The 22,604-nt window shown below is 34.6% G+C and overlaps 1 protein-coding gene across 7 annotated transcripts in view; it reads left to right on the plus strand.

The window, feature by feature from the left end:
* SCLT1 (sodium channel and clathrin linker 1) overlaps window positions 1–22,604 on the plus strand; it is a 177,758-nt gene that overhangs the window by 71,212 nt on the left and 83,942 nt on the right. For all 7 annotated transcript variants that reach the window (XR_012012785.1, XR_012012784.1, XM_072788391.1 and 4 more), the window contains 3 exons: window positions 4,726–4,816; window positions 8,899–8,990; window positions 18,789–18,966. Coding sequence is in view for 5 of the 7 variants with exons in the window: in XM_072788391.1 (XP_072644492.1) it covers window positions 4,726–4,816; window positions 8,899–8,990; window positions 18,789–18,966 (361 nt within the window). In the remaining 2 variants the exon portion in view is untranslated. The remainder of the gene's footprint in view (window positions 1–4,725; window positions 4,817–8,898; window positions 8,991–18,788; window positions 18,967–22,604) is intronic.

Raw genomic sequence — 22,604 nt, forward strand, 5'->3', positions numbered from 1 at the left:
GACAGGGGCCTTATCTCCCTTACTTACTACTGCATCACCAGTGCTGATTATTATAGTACTTAGTACAGCTTATATTAGGTGCTTAATGAAGTAAGTCTAGGACTCTAGAAATACAGTTTAATAAAAGAAAACTGAATGAGTCACCAGCAGTTGAAGCTCAGCATGTTCTGACTGTATTCACAGTGTCTGGCATATTATAAGCATTCAATAAATATTTGTTCAAAGAATGAATCAGTGGAATCTCTTAGATTCTATCTTGGTAAAAACTATGCTATCTTTCCCAGTGGAACTTCTTGCTTACTGTCACCATCACTCTAGTTTAGACCTTTCCTGCCTCTGTTTCATTTATTATGAGCTATTGGTTAAAGAAAGAGAACAATCACTCTAGTCCATGTTTTTTCACAAATGCCACATGTATATTCCTAAAGTATAGCTCTGGTCCCATTATTTGAGTGCTCCCCATTGCACTTAATATAGTTCATTTAACTTGTTAATTGAGCCACATTGTAACCTCTTATCACCTTTCCAGTGTTATTCTCCATCTTATCTAAACATGTCCTACACTTTCCTGCCTTCATGCTTGTCCTTACTCTCTCTAGGAGCAGCATAGTGCCCACTAGGCTCTATCCCAGCCAAATCCACTGACAACTCCAGGCTCAAGCCCTGCCAGTTGCAGGAACCCGCAAAATGCAGCCCCTTTCATTTCCTAAGCCAAGGGCTTTGGGGAAATGTTCTCCTTGTGTGTTCCCCTGTGTAGTCCTCTCTTTCGTCATTCTCTGTGACCACACTCCCTCCCCTCTGTAGCACCCATGATCCGTTTTTCCCCTAAACCATGTCTCTGTATTTCCTACCTTTTTCCATGTAGCCTCTTCTCTCTTTTTAGTTGTAGTTTCTTCTGTCAGTCTTCAGGTCAATTTCTGGGGTATTTAGGATAATTTGATAGTTACCTAGTTGTGTTTATGGGATAAGACTAGTCTAGGGTCCTCCTACACCTGTTCCTGTCTGCTAATCAAATCCCAGAAATTTTAAGTTGACAAGGAAGTGTGCCTGAAAATGAAATATTATATATTTAAAAGTATTCCCTTTAAGCAAAAAATATAAATACATGAGTAGTAATAACTATAAATTATTAATATTTATTTCTTGTTTATCAAATGTGTTTTTCTAAAAAAACTTTTTGACATTTATAAAAGTACCTGTATCTAAGACATTTGCATGTAAAATAGCATAAACATAGTTATTAAACTTCATAAAATTAGTATTATTTTTGTTAATTCCTTTAAAGGTTTCACAAGTTTTAATTTTTTTTTTAATTTTTTTATTTATTTATGATAGTCACAGAGAGAGAGAGAGAGAGAGGCAGAGACACAGGCAGAGGGAGAAGCAGGCTCCATGCAGGGAGCCCGATGTGGGATTCGATCCCGGGTCTCCAGGATCGTGCCCTGGGCCAAAGGCAGGTGCTAACCCGCTGCGCCACCCAGGGATCCCTTTTTTTTTTTTTTTTTTTTTTTTTTTTAATTTTTTATGATGGTCACAGAGAGAGAGAGAGAGAGGCAGAGACACAGGCAGAGGGAGAAGCAGGCTCCATGCACTGGGAGCCCAACGTGGGATTCGATCCCGGGTCTCCAGGATCGCGCCCTGGGCCAAAGGCAGGCGTCAAACCACTGCACCACCCAGGGATCCCACAAGTTTTAATATTTGAAAGGACTGACAAGTTTCTGCAGAGTGTACTCACACAAGGCTTTTATTTAAAGGCAAAAGATACTATGGAGTTAAAAAAAAAAAAAAGCATAAGCAAGCATAGGGCTGTGGGTACAGGTAACATTCAACCGCAAGCACCCCTAGTCTTTAGACAAAGACATGCTTTGTCTCCAGATTCAGCTATCAAGATTTTTTTTTTTTTTTTTTTTTTTTTTTTTTTTTTTTTTTTGCCCCTTTGCTAACATAATCCATCCCTATTGTCTACCAGTACCAGGTGAAAACCATTGGTAGACAAATCCTGTTTGGGAGTTACCAGGTGAGATTCAGACTTTAAGCAGCACATCATAAATACCACTTTTCATTTTTTGGCTAAGAGTTAAGGCTAGATAGTCAAGCATCCCAAAGCTTTCTCAGCTGTAATCTTGTAATCTAGCTATAGCACACAGTTCTTGATGATTTTAATTCTAAAAAAGGCAAAATTATGATAATAGTTTGCATTTGTATAACTACAATAAGGTTTATTACAGTGCTTTAATATGCATTAACTTATTTGAACATTATGTTAATTTGTGAGCTATGCAGAAAAATTGTTCTTAATCTTTATTTTATACCCACAGTTCTGAGACTCAGGTTAAGTGATTGGCCCAGTTCACATGGCTTTTGTGGTGGTGGAGTAAGGTCCAGAAGATAGACCTTACAACTTTTATTCTAGAATATTTTTTAGTATTTCATGCCAGAAGTAGAAAGAGCTATTTACTTCATTTCTATCCTGTGAAACTAGGTAGGAAAATACCTACCTAGTTATATATAGTGTAGTGTATATATAGTGTAGTATATATATATTCTATATACTATAGAATATATAGTGTGTGTTTATTTTTCTCCCAAACATAGTTTTTTTGTGTTTTAGGGAATATCATAACTTAAACACTTTCAGAATATTTTCCCTCTAATGACTTAACAAAAAAAAGTCTGAAGACCAGTGCTGCAATTTCTTTCATCTATGTAAAAGAGATTCAGTTTCAAATGAGAAATTCCATTGTTCACAAAATTATTTTTCTAAGATTTTCACACATGAATATCAAATTGGATATGCAGGATCTAAGTAAAATATTAAAATATAGGGATCCCTGGGTGGCGCAGCGGTTTAGCGCCTGCCTTTGGCCCAGGGCGCGATCCTGGAGACCCGGGATCGAATCCCACGTCGGGCTTCCGGTGCATGGAGCCTGCTTCTCCCTCTGCCTGTGTCTCTGCCCCTCTCTCTCTCTCTCTGTGACTATCATAAATAAATAAAAATTAAAAAAAAAAGTTAAAAAAAAAGATTTAAAATATTAAAATATAAGCTGTACCTGTTATTCTTTATCTCCTTTCCTTTTATGCTTTTTCATTGATTTATGACATATTTATCTGTCTACCATATGCCAAGTACTGTTCTATCTCCTGAGGATTTAAAATCAGTAAAATGTGATTCTTGCCTTTAATGGTCTTATATTCCATATATTTTTTTATAAACTCACAATTCCTCAAGGGAGTGTTTCTTAATAATGTATAAAATATTATGTATTTTACATAATACAGACTGGCATTATAGACTGGCAGTATAAGGTCTTTTGCCTAGGAAAAGTGAGGGAAGACTAGAGCTGAGGAGTCTTGAACTGATAGGTCTTAAAGATTTTCAAGGAATGTATCAGAAAAAGGGGAAGAAATCTAGTCCAGTCAAGCATGTGAAAAAATAAGACAAGCTAGACAAGCATATGTTTTAAGAAACAGAGAGTTACTGCTCTGTTATACTTGAAATATAAATTATATGAAGGGAATTGGCAAGAGATGAAACTTTGAGGCCAAATGATGACTACCCTTATATTAACAGAGGACTCTGTTTAAATACCAGTTTCATTACTTAATTTGTGAATCCCTGGGCAAGTTGGTATTTCTGTCAACCTCACTTTCTTGACTTTAGTTTGATAGAATAATCTTAACTGTACTTAATTCACAGAGAAAGTTGATTATATTAAGTGAGATCATTGCAAACCATTTAGGACAGTTTCTGTTACCTAATATCTGGTACATTTTAGCTACTGTTAGGTTTTTATTTCCTACTGTTTTATGGTAATCAGTAATGTAATTATAAATATTGTTAGAGAGTCAAAAGTAAATCAATTAATATATATTGTTAATTTCCACCAAATAATTTTTTTAATTCAACAGCACTAATATGATTGACTTATAATACCTACATAAAATATAATTAAGCAAATATGGGCAGTTCGTACAGTAAAGTAGCTTTGTTCCTAAAAATGTATGTTTTTTACATAATCCAAATGTTTTGCACTCATATTTAATGCTTAATTGGTAAGATATTAAAAATCTTTTTTTTCTGTATCAGAAACTCTTATTCTAAAATCTTTTTCTGTGGGGAGTCAAGAAGATACTGAAACTTATTTGATACTAATGGAACATTAAAAAAACTTGCTGTTTTTGTCCTTTACAACTACAATTTCTGAAAAAAGTAGCTATTGTACTATCTTGAATCAAATGTTTGAATTCATTAGGTTAAATGGTTATAAAATACATACTTCTGTTATTTAAGGAAGAATGATCAAGAGATTGAAGTTTTAGTTCATTTTCATAGAAAAAACCAGTCAGTGATACTTCTTTAACTCTATAAATTCAGGAAGTTATAAACATAACTATATTCTGCTTAGCACTGTCATTCTTTTTAGGTAATTATTAAGATGATAAAGTACTTTTTCATGAAGTAGGAATCATTTGAGTATGAAATATAATTTATCCAAATATTAATGACTCCCACTTTATATGCCTGCCTTTTGCCTATATTATTCCTCTTCACTCTCATCCACATGCATTTTATTAGTAATAAGGGAATCTTTCAGTATCTACCCCTTAGATCCATTTTTAGGTGCATGAGTTAGTACTGATTTCACCAAATTTAAATTTCTTTTCTAGCTTTTTAAATTCTTTATGGTCTATGAAAAGTGTTTATTACTTTACTTTCTATTTTAGGCAAGCCAAGTTAGATCTGAGAGTTGCAGCAGCAAAAGTAGAAGAGTTAACTAAAGTGACTGAAAATCTTCAAGGACAAATGCAAAAGAAGGTATATTCCTATCTCTAAAACAACTGGAAGCCTATAGCTTAGTATTCTATGAATTTTATTATTAAACTATTTTGGATTAGGTATTAAAGAGTGTTGCTGAAAAACAAAAATCATTTTATTGCCCTCTAAATATAAAATTTTAAATTGGGAAGCTAAATTATAATTTTGGGGTTTTTTTGGGGGGATTGTATATTTTTTTTATTGGAGTTGATTTGCCAACATATAGAATAATTTTGGAAATAATTTTATTTCAACTTACTTTATCCTGAGTCAGTAAAACATTGTAATCATTCCTAAACACATAATTACTAAAAAACATAATAATGCATGATTGAGTTTGATTAATTAGTAATACACTAGATGAAAAGAAGCATTTAATACTACATTTTGTGTTATTTGTGTAAATACTGACATAAGAGACTTTTTTTATGTGTATAGGGTCCATTTGAGGCAGATGTCAAGGAAAGGTCAGGGTTTTAGATTTTTTTTTTTTTTAAAAGATGTTATTTATTCATTCACGAGAGAGGCAGAGACACAGGCAGAGGGAGAAGCAGGCTCCATGCAGGGAGCCCGATTTGGGACTCAATCCCAGGTCTCCAGGATCACACCCTGGGCTGAAGGCGACACTAAACCACTGAGCCACCGGGCTGCCCAGGGTTTTAGATTTAGATGGATCAAATTATCAAAAATTCTAGCTGTGGTACTTACTAGCTGTATAACTTTTCTAAGCCTTATTTCCTATTCTGTGAAAGTTGATTATAGATTTCTAATAATGGTAGATTTGTGAAAGGCTTATGTAAAACTTCCCATAGGTAACAGTTATAAAACTTGGATACATTCTTTAAAATACTAGAACACACCCAAAAACAGAAGGATACTGAAAGAGGTATGAATTTTAAGTTTTTGATTTCTGACCTGGGCATTCTCGCCAACCCCCATAGCTGTGCCTTCAGAAAACAAAGCTTTAGATGGGCTTACTTGGCCAAGATCAAATTTAAGGTGAGAAAAGCAGTTGAAAATTTAAAGAAGAAATATTGGTGCAAGAGAGCAATAACAACAACGACAAAAACCTGAGAGAAACCTGAATTCTGAGAAGAAACTCTGACCAAATCCATGGCTGATAGCCAAAGTATGCATATGAGAATGGGAGAGGGAGGTCAGTGAAAATGTAGGCAGAGACCTAAATGAAATCTATTCTTGAAAGATAGAGCTTTATGGAACTATATATTTGAGTTTGCTGCTTTTTATAATTGAGTGCATTCCTGAAATGTGTGCTATTCAAGCAACATAAAGCTGAAGCCTTAATGTTTGAATTATCAGAGGGCAGGGCCCAAAGCAGGCCGAGCAGCTTGAAATTACAGGGAAATTTCCAAAAGCAACAAAATCACAAAGAGGATGAGCCCTACCCTTGCCCAAACTTGACCAGTCGTCAAAGTATATAGGCACAGGAGAACTTTCAGGAAGCCCGGCTAAAAAAGCAACTGTGGAAAGAAATAAGAACTGATTACAGATGGCAGCTGCTGCATACTATGGGGGAAACATTCCGGAGTTTGAATCAAGGCAAAATGATTGCCTCCTTAAACAGAAAGCCAGTAATCCTCAGGATCAAAACAGAATCCCAAGTAACTGCAGTGAATTATCTATATTATCTATTTTTTTTAACCAAAACTTCCTAGACAGGAAAGTGTGACTGATGGGCCTGGGATGAGGGAAGCAGTCCATAGAAATTTACTCTCAGCAGACCTAGTTCTTTAATTTAGCAGGCAAAGGCTTCAAATAAGCGGTTATAAATATGTTCAAGGAATTGGGCACCTGGGTGGCTCAGGTCATGATCCTGGGGTCCTGGGATGAAGCTCCTTGAGCAGAGAGCCTGTTTTTCCCTCTCCCTCCCCCATCCCGCTTGTGTTTTCTCTCACTATTTCCCTCCTTCTCTCAAATAAATAAATAAAATCTTATTAAAAATTATTTTAAAAAATTTTTTTAATGTGTTCAAGAAATTAAAATTATATTTAAACTAGAGTAAAACAATGTTTCAGTGATAGAGCAGATAGAGAATTTTAGCTGAGAAATAGAAAATAATTTTAAAAATAGAAATTCTGGAGTTGGAAAGTATAGCAACCAAAATAAAAATTTAATTAGTTGGGCTCAAGAATAGATTGGAAAAAGCAGAAGAAAGAAGCAGTGAACTTGAAGACAAATCAACAGAAATTTTCCTAGCCAAAAAAGAGTTTAAAAGATGGAAGAAAAATGAACAAGACCTCTGAGATCTGTGAGAAAATACAAAGCAAGCCAACAGAAACATAATTGGAATTGCAGAAGAGAAGAGGACAGAAATGATGTTTGAAGAAATAATGGCTGAACACTTCCAAAAACAGGTAGAATAAACAAAGAAAATTACTTCTACACATCATATCGGTACTGCAGCCAGTTATTAAGTGAAAACTTGAAAGCAGCAACAGGAAAATGGCATGAACAAGAGAACCAGTGAGTAATGGCTGACTTCTTATAAAAAGCATGGAGGCAGAAAACATTGGAGTAATATATCTGAAATGCTGAAGGAAAAAAAAAAGGTTATTAAGAATTCTATGTCCAGTGAAACTGTACTTCAAAAATGAAGGCAAAATAAAGACATTTTCAGATAATTAAAACTGAATTTGTCACTAGCAGAGCTCTTCAAAGAATGCCAAAGGAAATTCTTTATATTAAAAAGGAAAGAACACCAGATGGTGACTTGGATATAGGAAGAAATTAAGAGCAATAATAATTGTAAATATGAAATAATTTTTGTACATATATTTTCTCTAATTAATACCTTAAAAGATATGACTGCTTTAAAGCAGAACTGAGCAGTGTATGTGATGGATTTTTTCTTTTTTTTTTTTTTTTTTATTTAAATTCAGTTAACATACAGTATACTATTAGTTTCAGAGTTAGAGTTCAGTGATGTCTACCTAGGTGGTGGATTTATAAGGCATACAGATGTAATATAACAATGGCACTAAAGACTGGGATGGTACTCAGAGATAAATACAATGCTGCAAGGTTCCAGTGTTTTCTCTGAACTAAATGTTAATTCTGAATAAATTGAAATTGAGATGAGTTAAAGATGCATATTATAATCTCTAGAGCCATTACTAAAAATAATGCAAAGAGATATAACTAAAAATCAATAGAATTAAAGTGGCATGTAAAAATATTTAACACAACAGAAAGCAAGAAAGGATAAACAGGATTTTTTCTAAAGGTGATACAAATCAAAGATTAAAAGAAACAAACCTATTTATTTGAAAGCATTGATAATGTCAGAGAAGAAATATCCTATGATTATAATAGGATGCTGTATAACCAAGTTAAAAGAGCATATTCTTAAGGCAGATTATCTGTATACAAATCCCTGCTGTGTTTTGTTAGATTTGCACTATAACAAATGGTTTGAAATATTGGTAGAAATTTATATGCAGTGACTTTCGACTATTGTTTTTCTAATACAAAATTGATAGTGACATTCTCTTCCCCCTTTTTTAGTATATGTATGATTTATTTCCAAACTGTTAATGGTTATTTATTTTCCTTTTTAGCTGTTTAAAAGTTCAACTTTACTATCTTACTAGTTATAAAAGAGGTGCATGCTATTCACAAAAATGCAAATAATATAGAAAAATGAAAGAAAAGCACAATATATATACAAAATATATAATAGAGATATGCAAGATTACCTTGCAGTCAAATTCCTAAGAAATAATCACTGTTAACAGATTGTTTATAGCTTAAAGACCTTTTTTCTGTATGTATGTATACACATATATGTTTAAATTTTTTTAATGTAAGATTCATACCGTAAATACTATGCTATAGAATTTTTTTTTAGTGAAACATATTTCAGGGACAGCTCTCATACTTAGATATAAGATCTAGTTTTAAGGACTTGATTAGATAATGCTGTATTGGTATCCGTTCTTTAAACTTACATATTAAATCCCAGAAGTATGAAAACTTTATAGAGTAAATTCTTTTCTTTATATGCTGTATAATGATGTATTCTATTTTCACATACTCAAGCTTCCAGTTTCTTTATTTTCTAGGAGGAAGAGATGTTGTCTGCCCAAGGAAGAGAAGAAGCATCAGATAGGCGTTCACAGCAGTTACAATCTAGTATAAAACAATTAGAAACAAGGTAAATTGTTAAGTACATCTAGCTTTCTCTATAAGCTTGAAAAGATATTCCACACTGGAGTTTCAGTTGATGATATTTTCTAAAATATGTATTTTGTAACTGCTAAACAAAGTATAATCATAGGTTTAAAATATGATTTATTGGACATTATTTTAAAAAAATCACAGTAGATCAGTATTTTGAATATATATTCAAAGATAATTTCTGTCTTTACCTTTTCCCCAAAGCAGACATAGTCAAGTGTAGTCAATCCCCAAATCAAAAATGTTCTTTCCATCTTACAGCAGAAAAACAAAGAGGTAAAAATTCTGCAGAAAACCTATCTTACTAAGTAGGTACACAAGAGAAAAAAATACTCAAGAAACCATTAAAGGTGTTTTCTTTGGAGTCTTTTGAAGCAATAATTTTCAGTTATCTTTGAAGGTCTGGACTACTTTTTAAATATATTCTGTAGGTTGTCTTTAATTGCTATTTTAATGTAAATGTGCACTCAAAAATCTTTTGTTTTTGTTGTTTCCTAGTCCTTGTTGAATGTTCCCGTAAAAGACTTAAAAACTGTCATTTGTAATCAAAGATACAGTGGCCATAGACCATAAATTCATTTTATGATTGACAGCTGGAAATTCTACTCTGTATGATTAGAATCTTTTACACTCAGAAATAGTCTGCTGATCTGAGCACATTAAAAATTGAGCTCTCAGTTCTACTCACAAATCCATGGCTAATTTATTGTCCGGAAAACAAGATGTTTGACTTTGTTTCTTGTTCTTCAAAGTATTAATAAAAATAATTTCTTTCCTCATGGCAGGTTGAGAACTAATTGATTTTAACTACTAACTTGAGATTCTGATGAAAAGACTTGTAATTTTTAAGTGCTGGGGTCTTAAGGTTTTGTTTTTTCATTTTTCTGAACTTTTCAGCAGCTGATTAATTTGACTGTACTACTGCTTTCCTGAACTTCTTTGTGTTAACCTTAGAGAAAAATGTCTGGGTGTAGCTTGTCATTTCTATTATCCTAGTAGCTATTCTATGCTATGAAAATAAATGCTAGAGACTTAAAACAGTAAACTCTGAATAGTGAATTTTCATTCCTTTTGATTCTGATAATATTGAAATATAAAGAATCAATCAACAGTGCTTTGTCTTTTTAGTGTTGAAAGTTTGGAGTTTTTTGTTATTGTTAAATTTTTTTTGCTTTCAGTATGAAGCTATAATATAACCTAACCAAATAGCTCTCTAAGAAGAGATCACTGCACAATCTAAGGGTATTTCTTAAAAATCCAGGGACACCTGGGTGGCTCAGTGCTTGAGCATCTGCCTTTGGCTCAGGTCATGATCCTGGAGTTCTGGGATCCAGTCCCACATCAGGTCCCCTGCAGGGAGCCTGCTTCTTCCTCTGCCTATGTCTCTGCCTCTCTGTGTCTCTCATGAATAAGTAAATAAAATCTTTAAAAAAAAAAAAAAAGAAGAAGAAGAAATAGTAGTAGTCTAGTATGCAGCTAGCCGCCTCTGAAAAGGAAATTTTACATTGGCTGCCTTTTAGAGCTATTAAACTAATATTGTTACTATTATGATAAGAAAAGGTTATATACTTTAAAGTTTAAAAAAATCTCTTGTATTTTTATATATTTTTATATAATTTGTGTTTTTAGGTGTAAGTGTATCCTTTCTGATGGAACTGCCAGAATTCCTTTTTATTTTGGAAAAGTTTTGTTTTTAATGGTCCTCTCTGTTCCATAAAATCAGACACATTTTGGCCTCAATGAATGCTTGATATTGCCATTATTAAAAATTATTATTTTTTAAATTATTATTTGTGATCCTTTCAAATGCCATAAACACCTAAGAAGCATAAGTCATTTCCTTCTTTCAAAGAAAGGATTCCCCCTCTCCCCCTTTTTAGATGATTTATAGACCCTGGGAATTACCTCCAGAGAATGACTGTTGTCTCTGGGAAAGATTTTGCTGGTTTGTATATGCTCAGCTAGTTAAGGCAGAAGTTAAATGAGTAGAATTGGCTTAAACTACCTCTTCATATTTTTAAATTTGGTGTTTCTTTTAAAAAAGGATATAGGACTAAGAAATCTTCATTTAGATGACTGGTGAAAAGTAAATTTCATTCTAATCATTGTTCTGCTTTTTGTTTGCTGTCCCTACTCCTAAGCATAATAGAATACATAAATAGAACACATAAATACATAATACATCTTTAATTCAAGATGTTGAAATATCTTGATTTTAAGTGGAGTTGTAGGCCATACATTAGAAATGGGTGAATGTGATTGGATAAAATATGGAGGGCCTTGGAAATAAAATAAGTCAAATTTGGGTTTTGTGTGATGTATTACAAATTCTTTATCCCAGACTACGTGATGAAATTAATATTGTATGAAGATTAATTTGATGGTATTCTCAAGGTGAGGTTATCTGGGGGACAGGAATATAAATTGTTGGAGTAGAAAGATTTTGAGATTTAGAGGCAGAATTGCTTTGATTTCTGGTTCTAGTACATTCTGTCTGTGTATCTTAGATAAGTTAACCAACCTCTCTCAGGTGTAGTTTCTTTAGTTTTAAGTGAGGTAAGACTATATGTAGGGGACCCAGCACCAAGTTTATTATTTTAAATCTAGTCTATTTATAAGACTAACAAATGATAATGATTTTCAATGGTAAAAAATGGTTTTGGATTTTGTTTTAATCTTAATGAAAGAGAACAAGGTAGAAAGAAGATCTATAATAAACTGTCACAAAGAATAACAACAGTTTTCATTGTTGTAAAGAATAAAAGTCTTGAATCTTTTTCCACAGTTACAGCTCCTTGATTTATTATGAAATGTTTGCAAGGTAGCCTGAATATTTTTAATGTTGCTATTGACCAAATTATTTCATTATTGTATCAGTTTTGTAAGGTAGTTTTCGTATGTTAAATAGTTATAAATTAGCTTAATTGACTTTATTCATTTTTACTTTGATTTTTATCCAAGGAAAATATATAAGCATTGTTTCAAAGTCATAGTACCACAAGGATTATAATGAACAACAGGTTCTTATAAACTATAATTTCTTCACATAGCAAGTTTTCTATGTACTTCATACTAATTCATAACTAAATTATCAAAGCTCTAAAATGCCTTTCAATCTGGTCAGCCATACGAGGTCATTGTAATTACATTGTTTTCTTGAAGAAATCCATTGGTGGATTTCCATCCCCTTCTTCAAACCATTCACTAGGACTGATGCAAAAGACTAATTTGCTGTGGTCCTGGGATTTCCTTGCTATTCTGTATTGGAGCCTGGGTCTTTTTCATCCCCATGGCTACTGCTTTCTTTGTTGACTCCCTAATTTTAATGGATACCATTCTCCATCAGCTGAGGCTATATGGGACACATTTTTTAAGACATTGCTTATTTTAAAGTATCTTTATCCTACTTTCAAAGGTGTATGGTAGTTCTGTTGAGTAATAAATCATAGGTTGGAAATCCAAGGTTTTAAATCATTTGTCCTTAGAATGTTGATATTTTCCTTATATTGTCTATCCTCTAACTATAGGAAAGAACTACTATGTCATTCAAAATCACAATATTTTATGTGTGAATCCTCTTTTCCCTCTGGAGACTTTTAGGATCAGCCACCCACCATCATCACCATCAGTGTTCTAAAATCGCAGTGTGTACATGCAGTGAGAATCCTTTTCCATTCATCCTACTGGGGACATTCTAGAAATTCATGTCCTTCCGTTCAAGGAATTTTTTATAGATTTTTGAATTTCTTTTTTTTAATTTTTATTTATTTATTCACGAGAGACACAAAGGCAGAGATGTAGTCAGAGGGAGAAGCGGGCTCCATGTAGGGAGCCCAATGTGGGACTCAATCCCAGGACTGCCGGATCACACCCTGAGCCAAAGGCAGATGCTCAACCACTGAGCCACTCAGGCGTCCCAATAGTTTTGTTTTTTTTTTTTTTTCATATTTTTTCTGTTCTTTTTTCTTGAACTTAAAATTAGTTAGAGGGATCCCTGGGTGGCGCAGCGGTTTAGCGCCTGCCTTTGGCCCAGGGCACGATCCTGGAGACCCGGGATCGAATCCCACGTCGGGCTCCCGGTGCATGGAGCCTGCTTCTCCCTCTGCCTGTGTCTCTGCCTCTCTCTCTCTCTCTCTGTGTGACTATCATAAATAAATAAAAATTAAAAAAAAAAATAAACAGAGTATTTAAAAATAAAATAAAATAAAATTAGTTAGATATTGGACTTTTAGATCGATTCCCTAATTTCCCTATCTTTTCTCTTGTTTTTCATTCCTTCATTTATTTTCTCCTTTCTTGGAAGTTTCCTTAAATTTTCTTTTAACTAAGCATCTATTGAATATTTTATAAAATAAAATTAGTAGCTAAAAGCTACTTTTATTTTAAAGATCCATTTCTTATTCTGTTTCTTTTTCTGTAGTAGCTTGTTCTTATTTAATAGATGTTATATCTGCTGAGTGAAGTAAGTCAGTCGGAGAAGGACAAACATTATATGTTCTCATTCATGTGGGGAATATAAATAATAGTGAAAGGGAATATAAGGGAAGGGAGAAGAAATGTGTGGGAAATATCAGAAAGGGAGACAGAACGTAAAGACTGCTAACTCTGGGAAACGAACTAGGGGTGGTAGAAGGGGAGGAGGGCGGGGGGTAGAAGTGATTGGGTGACGGGCACTGGGGGTTATTCTGTATGTTGGTAAATTGAACACCAATAAAAAAAATAGATGTTATATCTTAGTTCAGTATATTAAATATATATTTTATCATTTTCTTCTGTCATTGTCTCTATCTCTGGATTCCTTTTTTTTTTCTTCTATTTGCCCATCTTTCTTCAAATGACTGGTGATCCTTTCTATTGATTTTTTTAAGATTTATTTTTATTCATGAGAGATATATAGAAAGACATAGGCAGAAGGAGAAGCAGTCTCCCCATTTTGAGCCAGGTACGGGACTCGATCCTGGCATCACACCTTGAGCCAAAGGTAGACGCTCAACCACTGCCCCACTCACGTCCCCCTGTCCGTTGATATTTGAGAGTAAGAAAACAAAGTACCTGCTTCAGCAGCACATATGCTAAATATTGGAATATAGAGAAAATTAGCATGGCCCACAGGCAAATTTGTGAATCATTCCATATCCTTAAAAACCAAACTCATAGAAAACAGACTGGTAGTTGGGGTGGAGGAAGGGGAAATGAAATAGGTGAAGGTGGTCAAAAGTTATGAATTTCCAGTTACAAAAGACATAAGTTGTAGGATGTGATGTATAAAATTGTGACTATAGTTAATAATACTGTACTGTATATTTGAAAGTTACTAAGAGAATAGATCTTAAAAGTTGTCATCATTAGGAAAATTATAGCTGTATATGGTGATCTATATTAATTACATTTATTGTTGTGACCATTTTACATTGTATGCAAATACCAAATCATTATGTTGTACACTTGAAACTGATAAAATGTTATATGTCCGGTATATCTCAGTTTAAAAAAAGAACAAGAAACCAAAAGCAGATAGGAAGCTAAGTGTGCACAAGTGGATTATGGCCAGGCAGACTTCACTGTATTATGTTTAGGCAGCAAGTTGGCTTTTTCCTTTGGCAGTTCCAATATATCAGAATCTTTCTTGGGCCAGTTTCCCCAGGGTAGGGTTCATCCGTCTTCTGCTGTGGCTTGGAGTAGAAGTGCACAAGTCTGAGTATATTCTAAAGTTGAAGAGAGTCTGGGAGTAATGATGTTTGATATTCAAACTTACATTCAATACCCTAGGGTTTAGTATACCTTCTTACTCCCAACTTTACTTGAAACGACAGCCCCTTGCTGTGTAGTTTTAGTTCTATAGATCTGTGGGTTGTATCTGTATCATTTAAGTGGAAGTTTGTGTTTGGCAGTATAGTATATTCATTAGGAATGTGACTCTGGACCCAGACTGAGTTCAAACTCTGGCTTCACCAGTAACTGGATAAATAACTTTGAACATGTTGCTTACCCTCTCTGTACTTCTGTTTCTCCATCTATAAAATAAATGTAATGATACAGCTATCTCATTGTTCAATAATAGAAACTATACCCTGCCTTATAGGTTAATGATATAACCTAACTCACAGCATTGTTGAAGATACTGCAGATTATGTTTTTCTTAACATAAAGTACCTAGCACAAAGAATGTTATTATAAGTTTTTGCTGTTATCTTTATTGTTGTCATAATAATGATACAAAGAGGGAACTTGACCCAATTTTAGCACGTTGGCAGGATTCTTATAAGATTTGGCTATAGAGAATGAAGAAGCGCCTTTATGAGAATAAGAATAGTAGTAATATGGGATATCTGGGTGGCTCAGCAGTTGAGTGTCTGCCTTTGGCTCAGGGTGTGATCAATCATCCTGAAGACCTCTTTTTCTGGGTACCAGGATCAAGTCCCACATCGGGCTCCCTGCATGGAGCCTGCCTCTCCCTCTGTCTGTGTCTTTGCCTCTCTCTGTGTGTGTCTCTCATGAACAAATAAATAAAATCTTAAAAAAAAAAAAAAGAATAGTAGTAATATGCCTTTTATGTTATAAAATTGTGGATATCTAGAAATTATGAAGCTGATAATCTGAATCTGCTTTACTGTAACTCCACCCAACTCCTAACACCAGTCTGACTTTTCAGAACTAAGTGGTTGCTGGGGCTGCTAGACTGTTGAATGCATGTGAAACTTTTAGTTGCAAAGCTTTTTCTGACATGGGTGGGTGTGAAGCCTGAATGTGAGTAGCAGGGAGTCTTCACTGAGGATTGGAGTTCACACAGTCGCTAAACAAAGCTTGCTCTTGAGAGATGAAGTTGGTACATGCCCTTCATGAATTACCTGCTCTGCCTGGCCCCAAAGAGGCCATGATAAAAACAGCTGGTAAACTAATGTTAGTAAAGTGCTATATCTCCTATGCCTCTTTGGGAGAAGTAGGAACTGCTTCGTTTTCCCCCACAAATGCTTTAACTGAAGTACAATAGAATGAATAATGTCATATATGAAAATTACCACATTAAAATATGAGAGGGCTAAATTCCATTAAAAGGCAGAGACTTACATATTTTAATTAAAAATCAAAGGGGGCCCCTGGGTGGCTTAGTCTAGCACCTACCTCTTGATTTTGGCTCAGGTCATGATCTCAGGGCTATGAGATCAAGCCTTCGTCAGGCTCTGTGCTCAGTGAGAGTCTCCTTGAGCTTCTTTCTCTACCCCTCCCTGCCTTGGGCTCTCTCCATTTTTCTCTCTCTCAAAATAAATTAATTTTTTAAAAAAGAAAAGAAACTAAGGCCCAGTAATATGTTATATTGGAAAACACCTAGGACAAAGAGTAAATGAACTAGAACAAAGATCTCAAGGAAAGGAAGATGAAGAGAATCAGCTATAAATTTAAAATAAAGATTTTAATGGAACACATTAGCAAGTATAAACAGAAAGGAGGAGTGACAGTCTTAATATTATACGAGGTATGATTTCATGTTAAAAAGGAGTAACAGAACAAAGAAGGAAGGACCTTATGTAATGAAAAATGGCACTGTTTTTGAAAAAGATATAACATTAATAAACCTAACTACAAGTAATGGGATAGCTAAATATGTGATGCAAAAGCTAGGAAATTTGATGAAAGGATGATTTTGATAAAGATACAGTTATGGTCATTATTTTGGGCCATCAGCATTTCATCTCCCTTGCATATTTGGAGAATTCCCCAGATTATACTTCTTCATGAGAGCATCATCTAATTCTATGGTGAAGTTTTGTGCATGTTCCTTGCTACAAAGATTCAAACTTGATTTTCCAGCTTTCCCCGTAAGTCTGTGAACTTCCCAGTAAACTTTTAATAAACCCTTTTTTGCATAGAGTTGGTTTCTACTACTGGCAACCAAAAACCCTGACTAAATGGTAGTAGACCTTAACTTCACTAAGAATGAAGCAGATATACCAAAACAAAAATGTTTTAAACATAGAGACGTAAAAGGTAGGCTGAGTTCTCTCATTTCCCAAACCTGGGAGAGTATGAGGTGTGCTGGAGAAGGGAAGTTTCCTCCTCATTCTTCTGTGTAGGTAGTGGGAATGGAGAGGTGAAAGAGAATGCTTCCCTTGCCATCACTTAGAAAAAAGAAATGCCTGGGGACCCCTAGGTGGCTCAGCAGTTAAACACCTGCCTTTGGCCCAGGGCATGATCCTGGAGTCCCGGGATCGAGTACCACATCGGGCTCCCTGCATGGAGCCTGCTTCTCTCTTTGCCTGTGTCTCTGCCTCTGTGTGTGTGTGTCTCTCATGAATAAATAAGTAGAATCTGGAAAGGAAAGGCAAGGCGAAGGCAAAGGGAAGGAAAAAGAAAGGCCTGAAAATAACAAAGAAAAGTGTGAAATGGAAGAGAAGAGCTGTCTTACCAGAATATATCAGAACCTGTTATAAAGCCATAATCATTCAGGAAAAAAATAAATAAAGCCATAATCAAATTGATATGATTTGGGTACAGAATAGACAAATAGATCAATGAAACATGATAATCTATAATTAAGTCATTATATTTGCATATTTTAGGTATGGTAAAAGGATTATTTCAATTCATCAGTTACTAATGGTATTTATACACCTGACCATCAATCTGAAAGAAAGTTAAATTGGACTTCCCTCTTATATACTCATTCAGGAGTAAACTCCAGATGCATTAAAGATTTACCAGTAAAAATATTAAAGACGTAGCAATCTTTTGAGGAAATCTAGGAAATTACATTAGCAATCTATGGAAGAGAGAAATAATCTTTATAAAAAATGAAATCCTACAAGCTGAAAAAAAACCCAAATTTAGCTGTATTAAAGTGAACATTTTTAGTGTAATAAAGATTTCTTTAATACAGTCAGTAGGCAACAACAACCAAAAAAGCAGATTTGGGAAAAATATTTGTAGTGTACAGAACAGCCTGAGGATTTCTCTTATTATTCAAAGAGTTCATACAAAGAACAAGCAAATAACAGAAAAAAATTGGCAGAGGATATGAAGAGGAAATTCAAAGAAGACAATTCACATGGCTAACTAAAAATACACTTAAGCTCTCCAGTAATCAGGGAAATACAAATTAACAGTGAAATGAATTTCCGTCCATCAGACTTCTGGGGTTTTACTTGAGGGGATTTCTATAAGATATTGAATGAGAAAAGCAAGTACAGAAAAGGGTGTATATTATGACTTTAATTTTTATAACAAAAAAATTATGTTTAAAAGCCTTTGGACCAGTGTGTATATACTTTGTACATTTATGTGTGTACATGTGTATATAGGTGTGTGTGATTTTATAAACATGGAGAAAAATATTTGAAGATATACATTAGTAAATTCACATTGGTTACCTGGGTAAAGAGGTAAAGGGAGCCAAGCAACAAGGAAAATTTTTAAAAGACCATATAAATAGAATAACTCGTTCTTTAAGGATTTGCTTCAAAACATTATCCTATAACTAATATGCTGCGATACTCTAGTAAGTGTAACATAATTAGAATATCTAGGCTCTGTCTCAGCCCCACAGCTCATTAGCCATATGGCCTTAATCAAATGCTTAACCTCTTTGGGTCTGTTGTTCTTTAAAATGGAAGTAATGAAACCTCCTTTACAAAACTTTTGTGCAGATCAAATGAGAAAATACACGTGAAAGTAACCAGAATAGTGGTTGTTCTATAATAGATGTAAATCAGTAAATCTCCTATTTTCCTTCTTCCCTTTAAAAATATTTAACTTTCGCAATGTAATTATTTACTCTTAGACTCTGTGTAGCAATCCAAGAAGCCACCCAATTAAGAGCACAAAAAACACATTTGGAAAAACGGACCAGAGAATTACAAGCAAAGTGCAATGAATTAGAAAATGAAAAATACGAAGCTATTGTAAGAGCCAGAAATAGCATGCAGCTCTTAGAAGAAGCTAACCTTCAAAAAAATCAGGTAAGAAAACTAGTAAATATGTTTATAAATAATGTAATACCGAACATTCCCTGAGATGACCTAATAATAGGAGAGTCAGTAGTTATAAAATGAACACACAACAATGATACTGCTATGCTCTCTATTAATAAACATGCTATATTCTTCATGGTAAGACTTTAATCATAAAACATGATAAAATAGGGGCAGTTGGCTGGCTCAGTTGGAAGACCATGCAACTCTTGATCTCTGGGTCATGAGATTAAGCCCCAGGTTGGGTATAGAGATTAATTTAAAAAAATAAAACTTAAAAAAATACAACAAAATGTCAACCCTCCCCCCAAAGCTTTCATATCAGATTTTATGTCTCCAATCCTTATGTAAACAATTTTCATCCTCTATAATCTCATACTTTAAAAAATCTGCTATAGCACTTTGCTGCAGTATACCCTATATTTTATTCAATTGAACCAGATTAATCTTACTCATCTTTATTTCCCCTTCATCACCTACATAATTACTCTAATAGAGCAGAACCTTAATTGACAGGAATTAAATTTAGCTGTAAAGATTTATTAACTGGAACCTTCTTGTCACTTCTTTTTTTAACCCTTTAATAATTGTGATTTTCTTTTATCACTTCCCTATAAATGGTATGTATATAGTCCACAGAAGTCACCAGGTGGATAGATTTGTTGTTAATGTTGTTGCCTCCTTTTTGTAGAGATATTAAATCATTACTTCATGTAACCAATATTTATTGAATACCTAACATATGCATAATTACTGAGAAACATGAAGAGTACAAAGGAAATACTTTGTTTCCTTTTTTTATATAATAGCGGGTTTTCCAAGAGGACTATTAAAAATGAAACAAACTATATAAGTCACATATTAAGAAGCTAATGAAAAATAATATTCCAAATCTTAAACTGTAAGAATACAAAGGTGCTTGTCATGCCTTTCCGCTAATAATTCCATCTGCGATTTGAATACTGTCTCAGAATGGTTGGAAGGCACAGCATAAACATAACATCCTTGGGAATTGCTCTAAATTCTAAGTTAGCTAGAACAGTTCAGAGCAGGACAAAATTGTTTATCTTTCCCCTCTGGAGCCTAGTCATATGAGCATTTGTTAATATTAGGTTACTAAATATGAACATTTTGTGTAAAGCACAATGGACAGAGAAGTAGCAATACTCATTGTCTATCCCTTAAATCTTCTCACTCAGGTCAGAAATCAACAAACCCTTAACAAGGCTGTTTATGGCTACAGTGTTAAGTTCCCTCCTGACCCATTGTTTAATTGTTCAAGGAGTACCACCTTCAGTTGCTTATTCCAAAAAGTCAAGGATTCTCTCTACAGATTATACAAACAGACATGAAACACAGCCTATTACAGTTCTTTTATGATGCTTCCCTATTTCCTCATTGTCCCATTCTCCCCCCACAATGTTGTTACATCAAAACAGCTTGTTACTGCGTATTTACAATAGCTGGGATATGGAAATAGCCCAGTGCCCATCCATGTATGAATGGATAAAAGTATGATGTATTTATACAATGGAACATTACTCAGTTGTAAAAAGAATGACATCTTGCCATTTGCAACAACATGAATGGACCTTGAGGGTATAATACTAAGTGAAATAAGTCAGAGAAAGACAAATACCATATGATTTCACTCATGTGGAATTTAAAAAACAAAACAAATGAACCAAAAAAGAGAAACAGACTCTTAAATATGGAGAACAAACTGGTGGTTGAGGGAGGGCAGTTGGATGGGGAGATAGGTGAACTAGGTGAAGGCAATTAAGAGTACACTTATAATGAGCTCCGAGTAGTGTATAGAACTGTTGAATCAAGGGCACCTAGCTTGCTCATTTAGTAGAGCATGCAACTCTTGATCTCTTAGGGTCATGAGTTGAAGCCCCATGTTGGGCATAGAGCCTACTTAAAAAAATAATAATTACAGAAAAACCTGATGAATCATTATATTGTACATCTGAAGCTAATCTAACAACCTATTGTTAATTCTACTTGAATAAAAAAAAACAGCTGTTATTTCTCACTAGCTTACCTATTTAAGCAGGAGGAAATTTGTTAGGCAATTTTTTTAAAAAAACTAGATGGGGATGTGTATGGTATCTTTGGAAGGTAGTGGGATAAGAACATGGGTCCACTTATCATATGATGATTTAAAAAAAAAAGAGAAATTCATTCAGCCTTAAAATTGGAGCAGTTCCAGGCTCAGAAAGATATTTGGTCTAGAGATGTAAATTTGAGAGTTGTCAGCCTATAAATAATATTTAAAACCGTGAGAATGGATAAACCATCAAGGGACAGATGGAAATAAAGCTCTAAGGACTTAAGTATTAGGTAGTACAATTTTTTTTTAATTCAGTTTTTATTCTAATTCCAGTATAGTTAACATACAGTATTATGTTCGTTTCAGGTGTGCAATATAATGATTCAGCAATTCTGTACATCACCAGTGCCATCACATCAAGTGCACTTCTTAATCCCCATCACCTGTTTCACCCATCCCCCACCCACCCACCTCCCCTCTGATGGGTAATGCAGTTTTTTTTTTATTTTTTTTATTTTAATTTTAATTTTTTTTAGATTTTATTTATTTATTCATGAGAGGCACAGAGAGAGGCAGAGACACAGGCAGAGGGAGAAGCAGGCTCCATGCAGGGAGCCCGATGTGGGACTCGATCCTGAGACTCCAGGATCACGCCTTGAGCCGAAGGCAGACACTCAACCACTGAGCCACCCAGGCGTCCCTGCAGGTTTTTTTTTTAAGATTTTATTTATTGGGATCCCTGGGTGGCGCAGCGGTTTGGCGCCTGCCTTTGGCCCAGGGCGCGATCCTGGAGACCCGGGATCGAATCCCATGTCGGGCTCCCGGTGCATGGAGCCTGCTTCTCCCTCTGCCTGTGTCTCTGCCTCTCTCTCTCTCTCTCTGTGACTATCATAAATAAAAAAAAAAAAAAAAAAAAAAAAAATCTTTAAAAAAAAAAAAAAAGATTTTATTTATTTATTTATTTGAGATAGACACAGAGAGAACAGAAGGAGGGGAAGAGGAGAGGAGGAGAGGAAGAGTGAGAAGCAGACTCCCCACTGAGCAGGGAGCTTGATATAGTTCTTAATCCCAGGACCTCGGGTTGGTGACCTGAACTAAAGGTAGACAGTTAACCAACTGAGCCACCCAGGTGCCCCAGGTAGTGCAATTTTTAAAGAGGTTCAGGAGAAGAGGAAGAAACAGCAGTGTAGACTAAAAAAGAAATGATCAGGGAGTTAGGAGGAAAGCTAATACTGTGGTATGCTAAAAGCCAAATAAGGAACGTAAAACAAAGAGAATAATCTGTTATCTCAAGTGCAGCTGACAGATTAAATAAGATATTCAAAATTGACTCATGGATTATCAGTGGAGACTATGGATGGTGAAAGCCTGATTGGAGTTGGTGTAAGAGAAAGTATTGCCGATGAGCAGGCACAGACTTTAGAGGAGTTTTGCTCCAGAGGGAAGCAGAGAAATGGGGTGTCACTGACAACAGAACTAGGATGATTGAGAGTATTTTTTAGTTGGGAGATGAAAATGATTGAATAAATAGAAACATTGAGGAGTTAGGTGACAAGGGATGTTAATTTGA

Source organism: Canis lupus, chromosome 20 (assembly GCF_048164855.1).
Source record: "Canis lupus baileyi chromosome 20, mCanLup2.hap1, whole genome shotgun sequence".
Lineage (NCBI taxonomy): Eukaryota > Metazoa > Chordata > Mammalia > Carnivora > Canidae > Canis > Canis lupus.